At 36.4% G+C, this 22,575-nt stretch overlaps 1 protein-coding gene across 9 annotated transcripts in view; it reads right to left on the bottom strand.

Moving 5' to 3' along the window:
- Positions 1-2,337: 2,337 nt before the first annotated feature.
- Positions 2,338-22,575, bottom strand: part of MKLN1 (muskelin 1) — a 398,537-nt gene continuing 378,299 nt past the window's right edge. For 3 of the 9 annotated variants that reach the window (XM_012512222.2, XM_003261347.4, XM_030825628.1), the window contains 2 exons: positions 18,445-18,499; positions 2,338-11,339 (listed from right to left, as the gene is read on the bottom strand). In XM_012512222.2, coding sequence (XP_012367676.1) covers positions 11,218-11,339; positions 18,445-18,499 — 177 coding nt within the window. In that variant the 3' untranslated portion in view covers positions 2,338-11,217. The remainder of the gene's footprint in view (positions 11,340-18,444; positions 18,500-22,575) is intronic. The other 6 variants (XM_030825622.1, XM_030825624.1, XM_030825627.1 and 3 more) reach the window with 3 other exon arrangements.

Below are 22,575 nucleotides of genomic sequence, written 5' to 3'. Positions count from 1 at the left end.
CAATCAAGACGCACGCTCAGTTGTCAATTTAAATGTGTTATGCTGATTTGTCACTCAGAACCTCCCCCATAAGCTCTCTCCCAAATCACAGATTTCTTCTGTACCACAAGGGAAAAAAGTAAATAAAGAATAGAACTGGCTACATAATTAACACTAGTGATAAACACTGAGTGATAAACACTGTGCTTTCAAAGACCTTGGTGGGGAATGGTGGCTCATGCCTTTAATCCCAGCACTTTAGGAGGTCAAAGTGGGAGGATAGCTTGAGCTCAGGAATTCAAGGCCGCCTAGCCAGATCCCACCTTTACTTTTTTTTTTTAAATTAGCCAGTTGTGCTGACACGTGCCTGTAGTCCTAGCTACTCAGGATGCTAAGGCAGGATCACTTGAGCCCAGGAGTTGGTGGCTGCAGTAAGCTATGATCACACCACTACACTCCAGCCTGCATGACAGAGTGAGACCCTGTCCTAAAAAAAAAAAAAAAAAAAAAAAAAAAAAAAAAAAAAAAAAAAAAAAAAGAAAATCAATAGGATCCTAGCAAACAAGATCTGCTGCCAGTATTTACTTCACAGAAGAAATGAGGCAGAGAAGTTATGGTTGTGCACAAGGCTACGCAGAAGTCATCGGTCATCAGGAAATAAAAGCCAGGATTCCCGATGACTCCTGGGCTCTCCATTCTATGACCCAAGTTTAGAGGGCAGCTGTACAATGCTGCTATGTATATCGCCAAGGGTCCTAACCTCCTCCTCTTGGGGTTTGCCAACCATTAAAACTTATGAACACAGTGCTAGGCAGGCTACTTCTACGTAGTTTCTCCTATAATAAGAATCTCTCTGGCAAGGATATGATTGACAGCTGCTGCTTTTGCTGGGTGAAAGCCCACAGGAAAAAGGCCCCGTAAGACAATTTTGAAGCTGTAGAGTAAGGATGGTGGCATCATCCTCTCCTGCCCCAACTGCCCTATGCCCCAGAAAGCCCAAGTCTCCAGTTCCCTCTTCCTTTTCTCCTTCCAAGACATGTAAAAGGCAAAGGAAGATGTAGCATAACGTTCTGCTAAAGAAGGAATGTCATCGACCAGGATTTAGACTTATGCCAGGACTGTACAAGCCTCAGATGGTCTTTCCAGTCATATTAATACCTTCAGAATCTGAACAGTTAGTGATAAACCAATGTTGCCTTCATTGACAGGGAAAATATTTCCCCCCCCGTTTCTAGGAACTCTGCAGTCATTTATATGAGAAGTTACGGGAGCATGGGCACACACAGCCATTTCCCTATTAGACGGTAGACCTTAGACGGTAGAAGCCCCTAACACAGCAATTTCCAAGCTCTGTAGTACAGTCTCCACACGTGCTTGACCTGGGAGCGGATGGCTCTCATCTGTGTTTAGCGCCAAGGCTTCTTTACTTACTGCTGTCTTCCCACCAGAAGGTAGTGACAAATATATCCAGGGTAGTGTCCTGCATTTTGATCCTTTTGAGTAAATTCTCTGGAGGACTGACCAAGGAAAGGCCGATTCCTTACCTTTTCACTGCAACTCATGCTTTCCTGTTTTGAGAACACAAAGAAACGTTACTTAAGGGCCACACTCAAAGGACACCCTAGAAATGAAAGCTCTGCAGTAAGGTTTGGATTATTCTGTAAACTGAGAAAGCATGATCCCTGTTTGGAATAAAATCAGCTGACAATTCACTCCAGAATGCATGATCACAAAGCCACGATGTAAAGCAGACCAGGAGGTGGAAAGGGCAGAGAGGGGATCTCATTACTGAGTCCCACCACTCGGCCCCAGTGACCCAGTACTTTTATCTGGCATATTTCTCAGCTTAGTTTTTTTCAAGATTTGGCCCATAAAGTGTCTTTCCCCTTTGATGGGGACAGGTATCCAGAATCTTGCCAAACTTTGCAACACTTCTAGGTTCGCTCCCTTTACTATCTTTTCTACAATGAATTTTCCATTTCAGTTCAGTCTTTCCTTCTAGTTCCTAGCCTGTACAAGCATATCCCCTTTAAAGAGGAACTCAAGTCCAAATGGACAAAGCAAATAAAATAAGGGTGGTCATTAACAGTAGAGAGAAGAACATTTCATGAAATAATTTACCAGTGGTCTTTAAAAATGGAAGCCTCCCCGCAGAAACTTTGTGAGCATGGCTGATACTTCATCTGAGCACTGTCTCAAAGGAAAACACGCAAAGGCCCTTCAAAAGCGTAACACTTTCAATTTTTGGAAGCCTAAATAAAACTCACCTTTCTGAGGGAAAAAACACAACTGTAAAGTACAAAAACATTTTAAAAGTTCACTTCAAAAGTAGTTTGAGCAAATACAAGAGACACCTTGTAGCATCCATATATAACTTTTTATTAAGAAAATGAACAAAATACATTCTTTCTCCATATGTACATTACATACAACGTAATTCTACAATTGCCATTTTTAGCAGATCATTCATGTATTTATTCACAAAGTAGAGTTAACACATTTACCAAAGCCGGGATCTGAAAATTATTTCTACTAAAAAAAAAAAAAATCCTAAAAAGTCCATACAGATTGGATAAAAGATAAGCCAGAGAGGATCATGAGGGGAATGGGGAAGATTGCAGAACACGACAGAGCCCAACAATGATTCGAAACAATTGATGTCAGAAGAGATCTGATACCCATAAAGCACTTATGTTTAAAAGCTCCAAGCAGCTCATGCCAGCTTTCCAGAGTCCCATGATTTCCATTTAAGACCATGTGGATACTTTAGGATATGGCCCTGACCCCACATTGCCACATTAGAGGGGGTGAGAGTAGAACCAAACAAGTTAGCAGTTTTCTCCTCCACACACTGAGTCTCATCTGAACTACTACTGAGGTGCAAAATGTGTGAATCTCAGCTAATGTGCAGAGAAATACAATTTTTTTGAGAGACATTTGCTTAAACGTGGTAAAGAACTCTTGTTTTATGGACTCCTTGCTTCCTGTTCATTTTGTCTGTTTTTCTTTTGGCTTTTGACAATAGCTCATCCTTTCTGAATGTGAGTTTAACTATGGCCATATTAAAAAGTCCATCATAAACAAAGACTCCTCCTCATGGTATGAATATGCTCCATATGCCCATAATGGTGCATAACAGACTTAGAAATTCAAATGAGTCTTAGGATTGAAATTTCCAATGACCTGAGCAAGGCAGCTCCCTTTAGTTTCTGGATAACATCTTACACCCAGAGTTCAGGCTTAAACAGACCTATCAACACAATCATTTTCAGATTGTCTGTCTAGAAAACGGCAATGCTCAAAGGAATATAAATAAGGGTGGGGACATATGCTTCCAGCCTGGTCCTTTCTCCATGTGGTAAAAAAACGATGGAATGGCTGTGTTAATTTTTTTTTTAATCTTTTCTGGCCTTTACTATGTTTGGTAATGGAAATAAGTCAGGGAAAATAAAATGAAGAGGTCTCATCACTTAATACTGGTTTTTCTTCTTTACACTTAGTAATTTCCTAATTTTTAAAATGATAAACCTATTTTGACAATCAACTAACATCAATATATTTTATCATAAGTCCCATAAAAGATATTTAACATTCTCCAACTTTCGGCTCAGCTGGTTACAGCATCACATTTCCAGTCCAGGAGATGTTTTCACAAACAGAAGGAGCAATTCACAGCATTAATAAAGCAGACTTGGAAAGATAGATTTAATTGGCTATGGAGGAAGTTGTATCTTTCTTCTCAATCTAATTTTCAGTCCAATTTTGGTTTTGAGAATCTATCTCTATCTGAGGGGATCTTAATTTCTGACTACTGAGTACTTCCAATTTATAAAAGAGCTTTTAAAAAATTCTAACATCTTTCCCAAACTGTTTAGAAATATGCCATATTTGAAAGATGGAATACTGTTTGTTCCCAAGCCCAACACAAGAAAAGGAGGTCCTCATCTTCGCTTTCCTGTACTCTTCCTCTGAAGCTAATGACTCAACTGTACATAGCTTTTGGAGTGGGAGCAAGATAAGAATCGCTTTAAAAAGAGCATTAAAAAAATGTATGTGTATGTGTATATATATATATTTATAAAATATGTATGCATAAAGAAATCTGTTCACAGGAAAATGTTACATTATTTTCAACTCTAAATTATGCAGAAGACTATACAAAGTAGCTAATTAATACTACATTATCTACTTTCTTTTCAAAAGACATTTCACACAAATCCAAAAAGTAAGCTGGCTTAAAGAATAAGGCAATCACAACACCTCTTGCCCAGGCTAATTGAAATGCTTAGGAAAGGAATTTTTTATTTTTCTAAACGGATGATTTGTAAGTAAGGAAGAAAATTGTTTGCAATTGATCAGTCACCAAAATAATTTTTTTTCTGGGAAAGGAAAAAAAAATCCCAAGAAAAAGATCAGTACATGACTTTTTAATAAATTTATCTTCCCCCGTGGAAGACTACTTCTAAGTAACCTTTTGGACTTTGATATCTTATTATTAAATTTTGGAGTTAGTTGATAATTACTTGGTATTATTTATCTTATAACTTGGTATTATTTGAGGCAACACACTACAGCTGTCACTTGCAAATACCTGATGGCATGGCTCTAATGGTGTAGGATCCTCTCCTTTGTTGTAACTGAATTTATAAAGATTTATAAAGCTCTGCCAGTTGCAATGGGATTGGGATTTATTCTACATGCCTCCTCTAATTTAATTAATCACTTTACAGATGTGGAGGAAACCTAAAGAAAAAATCAAAATTAGGAAATACTTCTAATGCCAAACCCAGATCTCATTATTTCTTGGCAAAGCAGAATTAACAGAGACCCTTGGGATGATATATAATCAATTTAAGGCAAGGAAACTAATATCAGTTCAATTCCGTGTTACAAGTTATACATGAAATGACAATTTTCCTCCTATGTTAAAGGGCTAGAAAATAAAACCAACCAAATGACATGAGCTAGGGCTTTCTTGAGATTTGTTAACAACGGAGAAATAAAGCTCAAAATCGGCTTTTTGAGTGGCTCCTTAATCATGCACACAGGCTTGTTCAGTATATCACACACAGTGTTTCTTCTTCCTGCCAACTAATTTGGCATTCATTAAGTAATGAATGAAACTGAAGAATGATGATCTCCTCAGGCTGATATTTGTGTGGCAGACAGCTCAGATATCTGAGCTAACTGCTGTGACTGCTAGCATCCCAGATGGTACACAGCCATGTTGCAGCAAAAGCTTAAACTCAAGTGAATAAGCAAGGGAGCCCCCAAACTGCATGTTGAAATGTTTTACGGCTGGTTTTCCTGCTGGATCCTTAACAAGGAACTGGCTGTATGTAAGAAGCTGCTCACCCAGTTTAAGCTCTACAGCCCATTAACACTGGATTTTCTAAGATCTCAAACAGTTATTTGGGAGAAGGGAAATGCTACTTCCCAAGAAATGCTACTTCCCAAAGACTATTCAGAATTACCGAATATTCTAGAAGCATGAGCTTTGAGGCCTTTTGGTAGTCTTCTTCCCAGCATCTCATTAACAAAATTATTTTAAGGTTAGAAATGAAGAAATTTCTTTTTCCTTTCGATTTGTGGACCTCTAAAATCCATGAGCAAAAAGCTCCTATTTTTCCTTCTCTAACATACCCTCATTGTCTTCTCTAGCTCGTTCCTGAAGTTTAATACTTCCAAGTCAAAATGCCTTAGATAAGCAAAATAGGACTTTGCACACAAATGTTTAATAGTTCACTGAGGCTGTTTGAAAAGCAGATAAAAAGGAAGACATTATTTTATAATTAAAAGTGATACCTTAGAACTGGTCCAATTCCCTACCAAACATTTCCCCTTTTTTGCTGTTGACCCTACAGCTTTCAGATAACATCCATGTTGAATTCTGTTTTCCAGCAAGCTCAGCAGTGTTTAGGGATAGACAGCATATTGCAAATCTCATTTCCAAATAATGATTCTAATTAAGAAGATAAACTAGGACTACCCTTTCATTTTTGTGTTTTTAAGCTGTGAAGTGGGATCCAGTTCACAATATAAAACTTTAGCAAAAAAGACAGTGATAATTTCCCCTGATGGCATTTCTCTCTGCACCACTAGAGAAACTAATTTACTATAACCTCTAATGACTCCTTAGGTTAAGGGCTACAGAAGCTACCATCAGATTATTTCACTGGCTATGACTGGCCTAAGAGCTCGTCATTTGGAAGTGGAGCTAAACTCACATTCTTTTTTTTTTTTTTTTTGAGACAGGGTCTTGCTCTGTTGCCCAGGCTGGAGTGCAGTGTCACAATCATAGCTCACTGCAGCCTCCAACTCCTGGGTTCAAGTGATCCTCCCACCTCAGCCTCCCAAGTAGCTGGGACTACAGGCACATACCACCACACCTGGCTAAAAAACAAAAATTTTTTAAGTAGACGCAGACCTGTGTTGCTCAGGCTGATCTGAAATTCCTGGGCTCAAGCAATCCTCCCGTGTCAGCCTCCCAAAGGTCTGGGATTACAGGCGTGAGTCACTATGCCCAGCCTAAATTCACATCCTTGAGGGGAAGAGACATTTATAAGGCTGTATTATTTTTATTTAAGGAAAAAAAAAAAGCAATCATTTTATGGCAATTGAAGCCACTTCTAATATTCAACTATATCAGAAATTTAAAGTCAATTCTTAACACAAATTCTAACTTCAGCAGAAAATCAATGCTACTCATGGGAGGTAGGAATAGAAACAAAAAGGTTAAAAAATACAATAAGAAGAAAAGATAAAAGGTAAATGGAAATTCTGATGATATGCTGAATTCAGGAACTCTGCTATCAAACCTGTACTTTACCAATAGTTCTATGACAAGAGTTCCTAATGCCAGGAAAAGAGGCCAACACAGGTTTCTCCATTAAAGCTGCCACAGCCATTATTACTATCCCCAAATGAAAATGACTCAAATATGTTTACATCAATATCTGAATGTTATTAATTCCTTATGAATTTCATTATTCTCTTGTCATAAATAAAGATAATAGAGCATTTGCCTCAGAATGATTTTGATCTTTTTTTTCCCAAGCAATACAATGCTCCTACAGAATGCCACAGAAAATCTAGGAAGTCTAGGGCTAAAAAAAGTGAAGAATAAAGTTACATTAGCTAAGAAAAATAAATGGAAAAACAATTCACAGTATTTGGTGGATAGAAGGAAACCAAAGTTTTAAAAATCATATATAAATAGAACCTCTAAAACAGCATTTATTGAGAAAAAGAAAAAGCATTTGGTGAAGAAATCAATACACTGCAGTAATGAGTCCTCACCCAAAACAAATGAGGGCAACATCATTCATGTAAGCCAGTCAGCTTTGTATTATTTCAACAAACTTGGAAACATCTGCGTTCAACCAACAGACCTCTAGACTAGAAGTTTTGGATAGCCAAGTCATTTCAGCATTAAAACAAATCACAGGGAGATAGAAGCCAGGGTCTAGAAGCACAAAAGAATAGTGTTATTTGACTAATAAGGATAACAAAAATCTTTTGTGTTAAAGCATCCAAAGACCTAATCTGTAAGTACTGTCATATGTAGACCCTGTATGATACTCCTCCAGCCATAAACTTTTTCTGGGGCAGCCTTCACATCCTAGATAAGGGCTATTTTAGGAATTCAAAACTTGGTGGGAATTCAGGCAAGAATTTCTACAAAGGGATGAGATTGTGGATGAGTGTGGATTTTTAAGAAAAGAAGGGTTAGGAAGGGTGTTTTTTTTTTTTAATAGTTAGATGACTTTATTTAGAATATACATTGTAATGATTCCCTCCCACAGAAATCACTTCAAACCGTAATTCTCAAATACTGTGCAACATTCAACCAGCTAAGGATTTCACGTGACTTTCAGGAAATAAATGACCCACAATTACCCAGTGAATTCCATGTAGTGTTAAGAATAATTGTAGGTAACTTCTTCATGTAATTACCATGACATTGAGTATAATTTAGAGAATAAAATCAGGAACATACTCCTAATTGCTTTTTTGATCCATTAAGCATCATTCTCAATCTCTCACTAAATGCTTGGGTGCCTCAAACTAGTTTTTGTTTATAGGCTAGATTTTAAAACACTGTTTTATTATAACTCTGTTAACTTATCTCTACATAGCACTTTTAAGGCAGATGTGAAAGAGATCAACTGGAATAAGCTGCCAACCATCTATATACAATATACATATTTTGCCCAAGAATGCAGTTTTACAAGCTTAAATCACTGAGCTCTAAACCCATCAAACTTTTCTATGATAAACCAGTGACTTTTTAATGTATTCTATCAGTTTTTACTTATTAGACATGGACAGGTCTGTTTTCCCTATAAATGAAAATCAGGTCTAAAAGATGGCCTTGATAAGAGTTAATACTGTCTGTCAGCTTCAGCACAGAGGTAGGCATTCAACTCTGAATTCCTTTGCTTGAATAAGAGTGATACATTCTTGAATCAATCAAACTGGCCACATGAGGTCTCTGCCATTACCAAAATAAAATGCAAATGCACTTAAGAGGTGTCTTGAAAATCAGATTATTTCTCATGAAGTACAAGCACTGAAAATAATGTTGGATATCTAGTTTAAATTTCTGGTTGAAAACAATGTATTATACTAAGAAAAAGGAAGAATGAGGTTGAAGCTGGAGATAATACAAACGAGAAAACTGTACCCCACTTAATTTATGTGTCTAAAGTGTTAGCCAGGTGTTTCAATTAGGGATTCACCTAGGCTAGAATAATTGTTAGGTAGTAAAGCATATACACTTGGCTATATAAACAGTGTACCTAAATACCAAATTCGATTATTTAAATTATAATCTATGCTGAAATTCTTGGAAATACATGTAGCTCCTCACTAAACTGTGACATGTTGTGAGCTACATGTCAGTCTTGGTCATGGATATATGAAGCACTACGTTCTCTGCAATCATTTCCAGTAGTGCTCCGATTAAAGCCCCACAGTACAGAGTCTGACTTTTCAGTTATCTCCTCAGTACATCTATCTCACTTTGGCAAGAGCAAATGGCTCGCTATGATTCAACCCCATTTAAACATGGCGGTGAGCAAAAAATTCCAGAAATGAAGGGGGAAAAATTCTACCTAAATAAAGTGAGGAAAGATGAAATTAAAACAACCATGTTTTCCAAAAAGACTAGTAGGGAAGCATTTAGGAAAAAACAAAAATAAAATTACTGAGGTCAAGAACTTAGTTTCCTCCAAATAACATTTAAGGAACTGATGAAAAAAATTACAAAGAAGCATTGTAAAAATAAATGGTGGAGGGCAGCAGAATTTCACTTGCTTAATCTTTTTAAAGTGCCAGAATTCACACTAAGCAAAACTAGAGTTTTTAAATTTAGGAAGTCTTAGCAAGCTCAAGTTCTTCCTTGCCAATCTTCTGATTTGCACCTGTCTCCACAAAAGATTTAACAGGCTATATTAGCGATATTAACATTTTATGTTCTTGTGTCACTCAGGGGAATCGTTTTATGAAACTGTTGAAGTATGTAAGTAAATTGTATTTACTTGACTGGATAGCCACTTGGTTATTCTGCAGCTACACAAGTTGGTACTTGCTGAATTATACAGCATACCTTTCACAAGTAAAGGTACAGATCAAATTGCTTAAGAAATCACTGTTGACTGCTTTGGGATGCTAGGAAAGCCAAGGAGCCCATGATTCAAGCCTAGAACTAGCAAAAATATATTCCTATCCATCCCCCAAATAAGTAAAACCATGTACTAAAGACAGAATAAAGTGGGACCTCAATGTTTCATTCCTATACATGACACTTTTTGAAAGTGCAGGTTAATTCCTTCTTTGGTGAGGCCTAATCTTGCTACTCAGGGACATACTTGATCCCATAAAGCTATTCACTCTTAAGAGCCACTGGATCGACCGACACTTCTTAATACAAATCTGCTCTAGCATGGTGGCAGTCAGCTTCATACAACATGCTTTTTGAGCAAATGTAAGCACTAGCCAGATGTAGGTTTCCCACATTGCATTCCACAGCACCTCATCAGAAGATATGTACCTCCATCTCTCACAAAATAATTGACCTATGGGAAAGTCCATCTGCCATACCTTGTTTTTTAATGAAAAAATATCTGAACCATTCACAAAATCTGGTCTATGTGCTTAATGAAATGCCTGTCAGTTGTATACCACTGGACAACCACAAACCATTTCTCTTCAAAATATCAATATCCACAAGCAGATATAGAGAGACAATATGTATAAAAATAAATGAAAGCAAAGCTCTGGAAACCCAGCCTCCTCTCTCAAATGAAAATACTACAGAGATAGCACAAGATAAACGGGAGCCCTGGTTCTGCAGAGCTCTTCTGGACAAAACAGTCATTTTCTCCTAAAATTGCTATGAAGATATTATTCACTACTAGATCCCTCCTGCTGGTCATTTTTAGAATGGCTCTTAAAGGTTCTGAACTATTGTCTCCTAAGTTTAAGGTTTCTGTGACTCAAAATCAGATGCTATTATAATATCTACTATAAAATATATCATTATAGAAATATTATATACCAATCTCAGATAGGTGCTTGGGTCTATCTCAGGTTTCATTTTTAGTTCTATGGCCAAGAGTGCAAACTTGAGACCTCAGTTCTGCCTACTGTTTAATGTAACACAAGACAAGTCAACACAGACACAGATATCACCTTAACATACATCAACTGTCCTAGAGAACTATACACTTGTTAAGAATGAAGTAAAGAGGTGAACAAATGACACCATTTACACGCAGTTGTGTGATGGGAGGCGAAGTGAAATGGGAAGGGAGAAGGCAGGCCAAATGACCAACAGCAACAACATTCAAAATACTTGTAGTGCTGAATCTGTTAATAGTGCTTATTTCCCCCATTAAAAAAAAAAGAAATAAAAATCTGAAAAGGGTAAACTGCCTAATTTTTCTTTTATACTCATTAATTCTTAAAAGATAAAATAAGAAAAAAAATATATATATATTTAACTGGAAAGTATACCAATTTCACTTTATTAGCCTAATTTAGGAATAGGATGAGGAGAGCGGGGTTGAGGTCAGGCATGAAGGAAGAGGGTAAAAACTTGTGATGGTTAAGATCCCTTCAGAACTCTGGTGCAGTCCTCAATCACTGCAGCTTTACTGTCAGTCAATGGAGCTGCAATCCAAAAGACGGAAAATCGACTCCTGTTTTCCATTTCTGTGTCCAGTGACTCTTCAGTTACAGTGTGATGAGGTCTACCAGGTTGCCTTTAGGAGGAGTCATGCTGTCAGGAAAGAAATTTACTAAGGTGTCAAAGAGCTGAGTTCTTTGAGCATAGGTGTGATCCACATCAGAAAAGCCTGGTGAAGAAGATACAAAGAAACATCCATTGTGTTTAAAACATGTAACAGAAAAACTAGTTGAGACCAGCAGCAATGTATTTTATAATGGAGAAATCAAATCAGGCTTCAAAACCAGGCAGACACTACTGATCTGACCCCAGTTCTACTACCTGGCTGTGGTGTGATCTTAGGTAAATCAATCAGACTTTCTGGCTTTCAGACTTTGCTTCCTCAGCTGTAAATATGTGACAATCCTGTTTACTTCATACAGTTACTGTGCAGATTAAATGTAGTTACATGAAAAGCGCCTAGCAGAAGGACTGGCACTTTAGTTACTAAATAATACTGATCTCTCTTCCCTTCCTTACAAGGTCTTTTCTCTGCTGGTCCACTGAGGAAATTCCACTTGTCTTTTCTGACTTGTTAATACTTCTGAACTACTAAAAAAGTTTTTTGGTAATAAAAATATAATAAAATCAAAATGAAAGATGTCTTTAGAAATTAGTCTAAAATCATTAATGTCTCTGAGACAGCTGGAAGTAGTCTCAGAGAACTGAGTGATAACAGAGATGACTGAGGGAGATACATGTACAATATGCAGAATGGTACCTGCACATAATAAACACTATACCTTTATGCTACTATGTACCAGGCCCTATGCTAGGCACACATTATGTGAGGAATAGGGCAATGAACTACTTTTATCCTGATAAATATTAGAAAGCATATGACATTTTTAAAAGGTAGGGACTGTTAATCTAAAGGATTTTCCCCCTTAACCTCTAATAAACATTCAATTATCAAGTTCATTCCAGCTAAAGGAACATTCAGTGAGATGCTGTCTTCATCAATTGGTTTATCTCAGCTGCTTCAGATTTCTTACATACAAATGAGATATTTAAGTGATAAAATAAAATAAATAATTTCCCCTATTCCTGAAATAGCTGAGACATGAGAGTGCTGCTAAGTGCCATGAGAAACAGAAACAGAGCCATCAAGAGTTATATATGCCATGGTGTTCAGTGAAGGCGACTTCAGATCAGACTGCTTTTCATTCAACTTAGAGTATCATTTTAAGTCCAACCTGTTTTAATCTTGTAAAAGAACAGGAATAGACCATAATATTGCCAAGGATACCAGTTTCCTGGAAGGAAAATAAACAATACTTCAAGAACAGCACATTCCTTTTTATTTTTTTAAAATATACTGTTTTAAGTTTGAGGGAGAATGTTTACTTGAGATGAGCTTGCATTTAACATAGCCCACTATCGGATCATGGAAATGAATGCAAATAAATACTCCGAAATGTTAACAAAGGTTATCTCTCAACGGTGAGATCAGTCTTCCTTTCTATTTTATGCTTTTTTGAAATTTCCAAATTGCTTCTTTTTCAACTTTTTATTTTGAAAAACTTCAAACCCACAGAAGTTTCAAGAATTGTGCAATGAACACCCCATATAGCCTTCACTTAGATTCATCTAATCAATTAATGTTTCATCAAATGTGTTCTCCCCCTCTCTCTCTCTCCGTGTGTGTACCCCACTGAAAATCTTTTTGCAGAACTATTTGGGCGTTTTAGACAGCTCTGCCCCCTATATGCTCAAACTAATTTCAGCTAAGAACAAGAACATTAACTTACATAACCAATATATATTAAATTCATGAAATTTAACATTGATGTCCCAATAATACCAGTCATTTTTCAGTCACTTTTTTACAGTCATGTTTCCTACTACTCTAAAATCCAATCCAAGATCACACACTGCATTTAGTCTCCAAGTCTCTTGAGTTTGAAATAGTTCCTCAGCCTCTCTTTGACTCTAATGAATATTTTTGAAGAGTGGAACACTCTTCACACTTATGAGTGGAATGTGTTGAATTTGGGTTGCCTGATTCTTTCTTCATGATCAGATTCAGTTTATGCAGTTTTGGCAAGAATACTACAGAAGTGATACTGTGTGTCCTCAGTGCATCATCTCAGAAGGCATGTGGTATCAGTTTATCCCAATACTGATGATGTTAACTTTGATCATCTGCTTAAGTTGGTATATGCCAAGTTTCTCCAAGGTAAAGGTGTTCTTTTCTACCTTTGTAATTAATAAACTATTGATAGGGAGATATAGTTTGAGACTGTGTAAATATCCTGCTTTCCCACAGCCCTGCATCCGATAATTTAGCAATCACTGATGATTCTTGCTAAAACAATGATCAGTTATATGATGGTGATTTTCTAACTCTACGATTCCTTCTACAGTTGTTGACATTCTATTGTAAAGAAGAGCTTTTCCTTCCCCTCCTCCCATTTTACTTATTTGTTCGCATCACTGTGTACTCAGGGATTCTTCTCTTGTTCAATGTTATACTCGTTACTGTCATCATTCCTTCTGATACTCATACTGTCCTAGATTTGACCAGTGAGAGCCTTTTTGAGCTGGCTTCTGTGTCTTTTTGAAATGTACCCATGAATTTTGGGGTACTTCCTTACTTTCTGGTATATATCCAAATTCATCTTTACACAGCTCTAGAGTCCTACTTCCTTTTAGCTGTGACTATTATTTAAAAACCAAGCAAGAACAGCTGTGCTAATTGCGAGGGTGTCATTGTTTCTAGGCCTATGCATATATGCCTATCAGATGCATATATTTTTTTAGACTATTATAGTTCATGCTTTTATTGCTAATTCTAATTTCTTAAAGCCCCAGAGGATTCTTCCTTCTCTTATTCCATTCCATATCTCTTTTCTTCCACCAAGAAAACCCTGACTCCCAGCAACATCATATTTACTCATTTGCTCAACTTAAAATACATAAGAGTTCTAGATTTGCTATATATGTACTACTACCAACCCAAACTCAACATTTCTTTGCTTTTACTGTTTGTAGACTATACCTCACCGAAAGTATACAGTCTAAGCACTGTACTAAAATGGCTTAGTTCTTTCTCTTACATTCTGAGTATGTAGAACTACAATGCTGTGTTATATTTTTAAAAGAAGATACTGATTCTGTAATGCTACTCTAATAAAGTAACACCATTTTCTTGAGATCAAATTATCTAAGAGGGAAAAAACACTGAGTTCCTGTGTGGTAGGTACTTCAGGTATGATTACATTTCATTGTCACAAAAACAATGAAGTATTATAATCTCCAGTTTCAGATGAGATGACTTAAAGAGATTCAATAATCTTAAGGTTATTACTATTTTTGTTCTTCATCTACCTCTTTTACACAGAAAGAGATTCAGTAATTCAATGAAGTCTCACAGCTAGGGAGAGAAGAGATGGAATGTGGAACCTATGTCTGTCTGACTCCAAAGCCCTTTAATTTTTATTAACTCATTAAGTGCTTAAGTTGTAGGGCAATGTACTAAGCTCATTTAACTCTCAAAGGCGCATCTTTTATTTTTATTTTTATTTACTATTTACCCATGAGGAAACTGAAACTTACACTATCATTAGACGAATGGTTAAATTATGCTAGATCCCTATTATGAATAATTATGTATCACTTCATAAGACTACAACTGATCTAGTGTAGCTTCATAAAAACGTCTACAAGCCACATCATTAACTTAAAAAAATTATGCTGCAGAATATGTTTTTACATTATATAATAAATTAAAATAGCACATACAAACCTATATATTTATATGGGTGTACGCATGCATATATACAGTTGATCTTGATCATTTACAGATTCCATATTTGTGAATTTGCCTGTTTGCTAAAATTCATTTGTAACCCCCAAACCAATACTTGTGGTATTTCTGTGGTCATTGCAGACATGTCCAAAGTGGCAAAATATTTGAGTTACCATACGCACATGTCCCCAGCTGAAGCTGAACTCTGCGATCTCTGCTGCTTTCTAGTTTCAGCTCTTACTATCCACAACAGCCCTTTCACCATCTGTTTGGTGTCACATTTTTGGTTGCTTCACTGTTTAAAATGGCCCCAAATGTAGTGCCAAAGTGCTGTCTGGCATTCCTAAGTGCAAAAAGGCCTTATGGGGAAAAATATGCACATTAGATAAGCTTGGTTCAGGTATGAGTTAGAGTGATGTTGACCATGATGCGCCTTTGAGAGTTAAATGAGCTTAGTACATTGCCCTACAACTTAAGCACTTAATGAGTTAATAAAAATTAAAGGGCTTTGGAGTCAGACAGACATAGGTTAATATTAAAATATTACATACAATATTAATACTTTTATTTAATTCTCACTAAGATATGAACATAAATTGGATTATTTCTGGAGGAAGTCATTCAGAAATTTTGGCTGAGGTTTTTTTTTTTTTTTGCAGAACTTAGAAAATGAAATATTCATTTATACAATTAAAGGTACAATAAATAATCCATTTTATTTCTATTCTAATTGGCATAAGGTAAAATAGTCTGACAGAAAATTAATAAGAACAAGAACCAGGAACTCTAAATAGGCATAAAACCTTATGAAAAGTACTTCTTGTTTATAAATACTAAATCAAACTTGTCATTATTAAAATTAGCATACAATCTGAATTTGCTCCTTATCCAAATTCACCAGTGTTACAACGGTGACTTTTTTAAAAAAACAGAGACAAGATCCTGCTATGTTACCCTGGTTAATCTTGAACTCTCAGGCTCAAGATGATAGCCCCACCTCAGCCTCCAAAAGTGTTGAGATTACAAGCATGAGTCATCGCCCCTGGCTAGAAGATTAAATTTTTAAGGCAGTCAATAGTAATGGTGCCCTGAATGAAGCATTTACTGCTTTACTGGGCTAAGTGTCTTCCAGAATTATGTCATTTAATTCTCTCAGCAATTTGAGGTAAGTAATCCCATTACCTCCATTTTACAGATAAAGAAAGTGATAATTAGAAAGTTTAAGTAACTTGCTCAAGATCACTTTTAAAAGAGATCCTGACTCTCAACCACCATCTCACATTCCAACCTCCTAATCACTAGGCTATATACTACCTCCCCTCAGACAAGACAGGAAACAACATCCCACAGGAATTTTCCCTGCTAGTATTTTTCTCTTTTTGTGTTTGTATTGTTCTCAGTGTATCTGAGGTTTGTTTAGAATCCAAATAAAACAAACTATTCCTGACAAAATATATTAGTTGGCAGTGAATAGGTCACAGTCAAAAGAAAGAAGTTAAGCTGAAGGTAAAATATTTGCTGACACCACCCTAATTAATATATTTAAATTGCTGCCAAGAAATTCTTGTTCTAAAGGCTAAAAATAAATCAGTTAGAGACAGTTCAGTGCTATCCACTAATAAATAAAATAATGGGCCTGGGCTGTGGTATCAGACATAAGGCACACAATCATTCAAACAGAATATATGCCAGACCCCCAATTCATGTATCAGTACATCCGTTTCAAATGCTAGAATTCAGAAGGGCATGAACTTTCCAAAATAATGCTTACACCTAGGTTCTCCAGCTCACAAAGTGGGGATTTCTAGTAGCCTAAGGACTTCAACTCGAGTGTATGAATAGTGGTAAATCATTATCTAAATTCTTAGGAGAACCTTCTGGAGTCACGTTTATAGCAGTCTGCTCAGTCTAGTCCTGAGGAATCCTACATATTTTGGAGCTAGAACTTAAGACTGGAGTTGCCTTCATCAGTCGAGAAGCCTCAATCACTCGCTACGGATAAAGGGCAAGATCTCAAGAACACCTCTATTTTTTCATCCCAGTGAAAAGCACCAGAATTATATATACTCTTTTTTCTTTGAGGTACAGTTCACTTTTAAGAGATAAAAGGTCAAATAATGAAGAAACTAAATTGATATCCCAAAGTGTTATTTTATTCCAAACATAAAAAATAGTATTTATATTACATACAATGGAAAATTTCAATACTATTGCTCAACTCTAAGGCAAATAATAACTGCACCAGCATCAATGGGATTAATATGCATTCACTGACCAAAGGAAAGCTGGGAATTTCCATACTTCAAGACTATTATCTTGGTAAAAAATGAAGCTACCATAAGTTATCCTGATGAAAATGCCCTTGAAAATTCACCCAAGTAAAGGTCTGAGTTCTACAGATCTACAGACTACCCACTTTATTACAGTCTTGGGTTTTTTTTTGTTTTTTTTTTTTTGAGATGGAGTCTTGCTCTGTCGCCCAGGCTGGAGTGCAATGGCACGATCTCGGCTCACTGCAACCTCCCCCTCCTGGGTTCAAGCAATTCTTCTGCCTCAGCCTCCTGAGTAGTCGGGATTACAGGCGTGAGCCACCGCACCTGGCTGATTTATTTATTTTTATTTTTTATTTTTAAAGACAGGGTTTCTCTCTGTCACCCAAGCTGGAGTGCAATGGCATGATCTTGGCTGACTGCAGCCTCTACCTCCTGGGCTCAAGTGATCCTCCCACTTCAACCTCCTAGGTAGCTAGGACTATGGGCGCACACCACTACACCTGGCTAATTTAAAAAATTTTTTTGTAGAGACGAGGTCTCACTATATTGCCCAGGCTTGGCTCAAACTCCTGGTGGATTCAAGCATCAGCATCCCAAAGTGCTACGATTATAGGTGTGAGCCACTGTGCCCGGCCTACAGTCTAGTTAATAATTCATTAATACTAAATGAGAGTATTACTAAATGAAGACTAAAGTGTTTGAGAAAAACTTGAGTTTCAACTAGAAGTTATCTTGAACAATTAAGATAACAAAAATCCCATTTTTAGGAAAGAGATAATCTATCTTCTGTGCTCCCAAAACATTGCCTACCCCATCGCTATTCTCTTGACGACACACAATTCCACAAAGAACAAACTGAGAGGAAAAACTATTTAATCAACAAGTATTATCTCATAGTGTGTATCAGTAAAACAGCCTGCATTCCAAGGCATTGCTATACAAATTAATTTATTTTGACTGTGTTTCTATTGCTATCTGTTTGCATACTAACACAGCAATTGGTATAATAGTCATTGCAAACTGAACTGATAAATGATACCTCAAAGTAACTTTGTAGCAGGTTATTAGAAATTTTGCATGATACCTTGAAACTTCATTTGCTCATTTATTTGTTTGAAACATCTCACCTGATGTTTCACGTAAAAGAAACCAAAATCCAACCTTCCAAATGTTAGGGCATCTAGCTGGATAAATTATACTGCAATACTTACCTAGAGCTGTAAAATCTGAACCAGATTTGAATAGAGCTGATGCCAGGAGCTGAAACTGTTTAAAAAAAAAAAAAAAAAGAAGAAGCAAATTAGCTGGCTAAGTGCACTGAAGGAAAATAGCCTTCTATAACTTTGACCATTTATCAGCAAGTATGTATTTCTGCCTATGTGTGACATAGGTCTATTCACCAAATAGTGGCAAGAAGAACACATTCAGATTACAGAATATAATGACTTTTCTGTTAGGCTGCTATTACCATTTTCTAAAATACTGGGCCATGTCCTGGAATTATTTTATTTTAAAAATGTATTAAAGTATGTACTTACTAAGGAACAACAGCACAACAACATGAAAAAGAAAACTGTCATTTGAATCTAACACATATGAACAGATTGGTGCCCTGGGCCCTGTTACTGAATTTTTAGCATATATGCATTCTCATCTCAAAAATAAACGTAAGCCACTGTAAAATACCTGATGTCTCAGCTGTGTAAATCAAAATCTGAGAAAAAAAGCATGTATAGAGCATTCCTAAATTACAACTTAGATTGAGATTCCACAATTATATATAATTATATTGTTAAAACCCAAAGACCTTTTTTAATGGACATAATGTTGTAAATGTTGCTTAGATTTCCAGGCTGTCAGTTAAAGTTAGTTTAAAACAGCCAATGTAATTGAACAATGAAGAAACAGAGTAAGACAAAACTATTGCAACATTAGCAATTTAACAAATAGGCACAAAATAAAAAATCTGGAGAACTATTTATATTTATCTTGAATGAGCATGCAGGGAAAGAGGCAAGTTAAAGGAATGAATTAGAGCAGACAAACTCCTCAACGGAGTTACTTGGCACTTCCCAAGATTTGAGCAGTTAATATCACCAAGTCCTCAGGATATATTTCACATCTATGTTTGCAGCCTTTAACATTTCAGATATTAAATCATACCAACATTTGTAAGCCCTGATTGATGGTCCTTTGAAGATCAGCAATTGTACAAATATTCCATAGGTATTTATCTAAGCAAGAGTTATGAAAAGGGGGGATAAAAAGAAAAATTTAAAAACATATAGAAGTTCTTTATATATTCTGGGTATCAGTCCTCTGTCAGATGTATCTACTGCAAAGATTGTTTAGTCTGTGGCTTGTCTATTTATTTATTTTTTGAGGCAGGGTCTCGCTCTGTCACCCAGGTGGGAGTGCAGTGGCGTGATCATGGCTCACTGCAGCCTCAATCTCTCGGACTCAAGCAATCCTCCCGCCTCATTTTTTGATTTTTTTTTTTGGTAGAGACGAGGTCTCACATGTTGCCCAGGCTGGTCTCAAACTCCTGCTATCAAGCAATCCTTCCTCCTAGGCCTCCTAAAATGCTGGGATTACTGGTGTGAGCCACTGAACCTGGCAATGTCTATTTACGTTTTTAAAAGTCCTTTAATGAGTAGAAATTTTAACTTTTTTGAAGTCCAGTTTATCAAGATTTTTCTTCGATGATTACTGCCTTTAGTTCATGTCCAAGAAATCTTTACCTATCCCAATGTTGTGAAGATAATCTCCTATGTTTTCTTCTCAAAGTCTTATTCTTCTGGATTTTATATTTAGACCTGTAATCCATCTTAAAATTAATGTTTCAGTAAACAGTGAGAAAGGTTTGAGACATCCAGTTATTCGGTATCATTTGTTAAAAACTTTCTTTTCCCCATTGGACTTGGTACCCTGGTCAAAAAACAACTGACCACATATGTATGGGTCTACTTCTGGACTCTATTCTGTTGTATTGATCCATTTGTCTATCCTTAAGCCAGTACCACACTGTCTTGATTACTGTGGCTTTATAGAGTCCTGAAATCAGATAGTATAAAGCTTCCAATTTTTTCTTTTTTCAAAATTGTTTTGGCTAGTCTAAAACCTTTGCATTTCCATGTAAATTTTACAGTAGTTTGCTATTTCCTCAATGACAACAAAGACCAAACTTACACTGCATTAAAATAAAGGCCAATTTGGGGAAAATGGGCAGCTTTAAACAATTTTTAGTGTTTCAATCCAGAAATATATCTCTCCATTTATCAAGGTCTTCTTTAATTTCTTACAACAGACTCATTCTACCCATTTGATATTTCTGATGCTAACATAAACTATGCTTTTCATTTTCTAATTGTTCACTAATATAAAAATTGCTAATAACTGCTTTTTTTTTCTATTGACCTTGTATTTTTGTAATCTTGCTAAATTCACTTGTCCTAGTATATTGTTTTGTAGACACCATGGGGTTTTGAATGTACATAATCATGTTACCTACAAATGCAAACAAATTTACTTTCTCCTATCCAATCTATATGTTTTTCATTGCTTTTTCTTTATTACACTAGCTAGTGTGATTCTGGTAGAATGTTGAATAGAGGGGCTGATAATATACATTATTTCCTTGTCACAATCTTAGGGGAAAGGGTTTAATGTTTAACAATTAAGAATAGTCCTAGCTGTATGTTTTTCACAGGTGTCCTTTAAGAATTCAGATTCAAGAAGTTTCTTTTTATTCCTAGTTTGCTAAGAATTTTTATTATGAATGAGTCTGAATTTTGTTAGATGCTTTTCTTCACTTACTAAGATGATCTATGGTTTTCTTCCTTCATTCTGTTAACATGGTGAATTACACTGAATTTTTTTTCAAATGTTAAACTAGCCATATATTCCTAGAATAAACCACCACTTAGTCATAGTACACTAACCTTTTAATATATTCCTAATTAACTAAAATTTTCCTAAGAATTTTACATTTATGTTCATGAAAAATATTGGTCCATGATTTTCTTTGCTTGTAACGTCTCTCTTGGGATTTTATTCTAATTTATTCTGAGATAGGATCCCATTCTGTTACCAAGGTTCAGCGTGCAGCAGTATGATCACAGCTCACTGCAGCCTCAACCTCCCTGAACTCAGGTGATCCTCCCACCTCAGCCTCCAGAGGAGCTGGGACTACAGACATGCACCACCACACCCAGCTAATTTTTTGCATGTTTTTGTAGAGACAGGTTTTTGCCATGTTGTCCAAGCTGGTCTCAAACTCATGGGCTCAGGCGATCCACCCCTCAGCCTCCCAAAATGCTGGGATTACAAGTGTGAGCCACCACGCCCAGCTTCTGTTGGGATTATAGTTAACCTGGCTTATAAAAGGATTTAAGAAGTATTGCCTTCCTCTAGTTTCTGAGAGTCTATGTAAAATTGTATTTTTTTTCTTCCTTCTTTAGATGGTTGATAAAATTTACTGCTATTATGGGCCTAGAGATTTTTTTGTTAGAAAATTTTTTATTACAAATTCAATCTCTGTAGTAGATATGGAGTTCCTTAAGATTTTCTATTTCTTCTTGTGTCAGTTTTGGTAAACTGTGTCTTTTAAAGTATTTGTCAATTTCATCAAGTTGCTGAATTTGTCAATGAAGTTTTCCATACCCACTTTACTTTTAATATATGTAGGGTCTAAATTGATGCCCTCTTTTCATTTGTGATGTTGATAATTTATGTTTTCACTTTTTTTCTTGGTGATATGGTTTGGATTTTCGTCCCTGCCCAAATCTCATGTTGAATTGGGGGAGGGGTTTGGTGGGGGGGCCATTGGATCACAGGGGCCGATTTCCCCCTTGCTGTTCTTGTGATAGTGAGTTCTCATGAGATCTGATGGTTTAAACATGTGTGGTACTTCCCCCCTCATTGTCACTCTCTCTCCTGCCATCATGTGAAAAAGGTGCTTGCTTCCCCTTCACCTTCTGCCATGATTGTAAGTTTTCTGAGGCCTCCCAGTCATGCTTCCTGTTAAGCCTGTGAGCCTGTGAGTCAATTAAACCTCTTTCCTTCATAAATTACCCAGTCTCAGGTAGTTCTTTACAACAGTGTGAGAACAGGCTAATACACTTGGTAAGTCTTGCTCGGGGTTTATCAATTCATTTACCTTTTCAAAAGGCCAACTTTTCACTTTTAAAATTTCTCCATTGTTTGTTTCCTATTTCATGAATTTCTTATTTTCTACTTATTTGGGGTTGAATTTGCTCCTCTTTTCTAACTCCTAAGGTGAAAAATAAATTGTATTGGCTCTACATATAGGATAAGGAGAAAACTATTATCTTAACAATCTG

Source organism: Nomascus leucogenys, chromosome 13 (genome assembly GCF_006542625.1).
Source record: "Nomascus leucogenys isolate Asia chromosome 13, Asia_NLE_v1, whole genome shotgun sequence".
NCBI lineage: Eukaryota > Metazoa > Chordata > Mammalia > Primates > Hylobatidae > Nomascus > Nomascus leucogenys.
The sequence above is the reverse complement of the archived record's forward strand: the minus strand, read 5'-3'. Positions and strand labels throughout refer to the sequence as shown.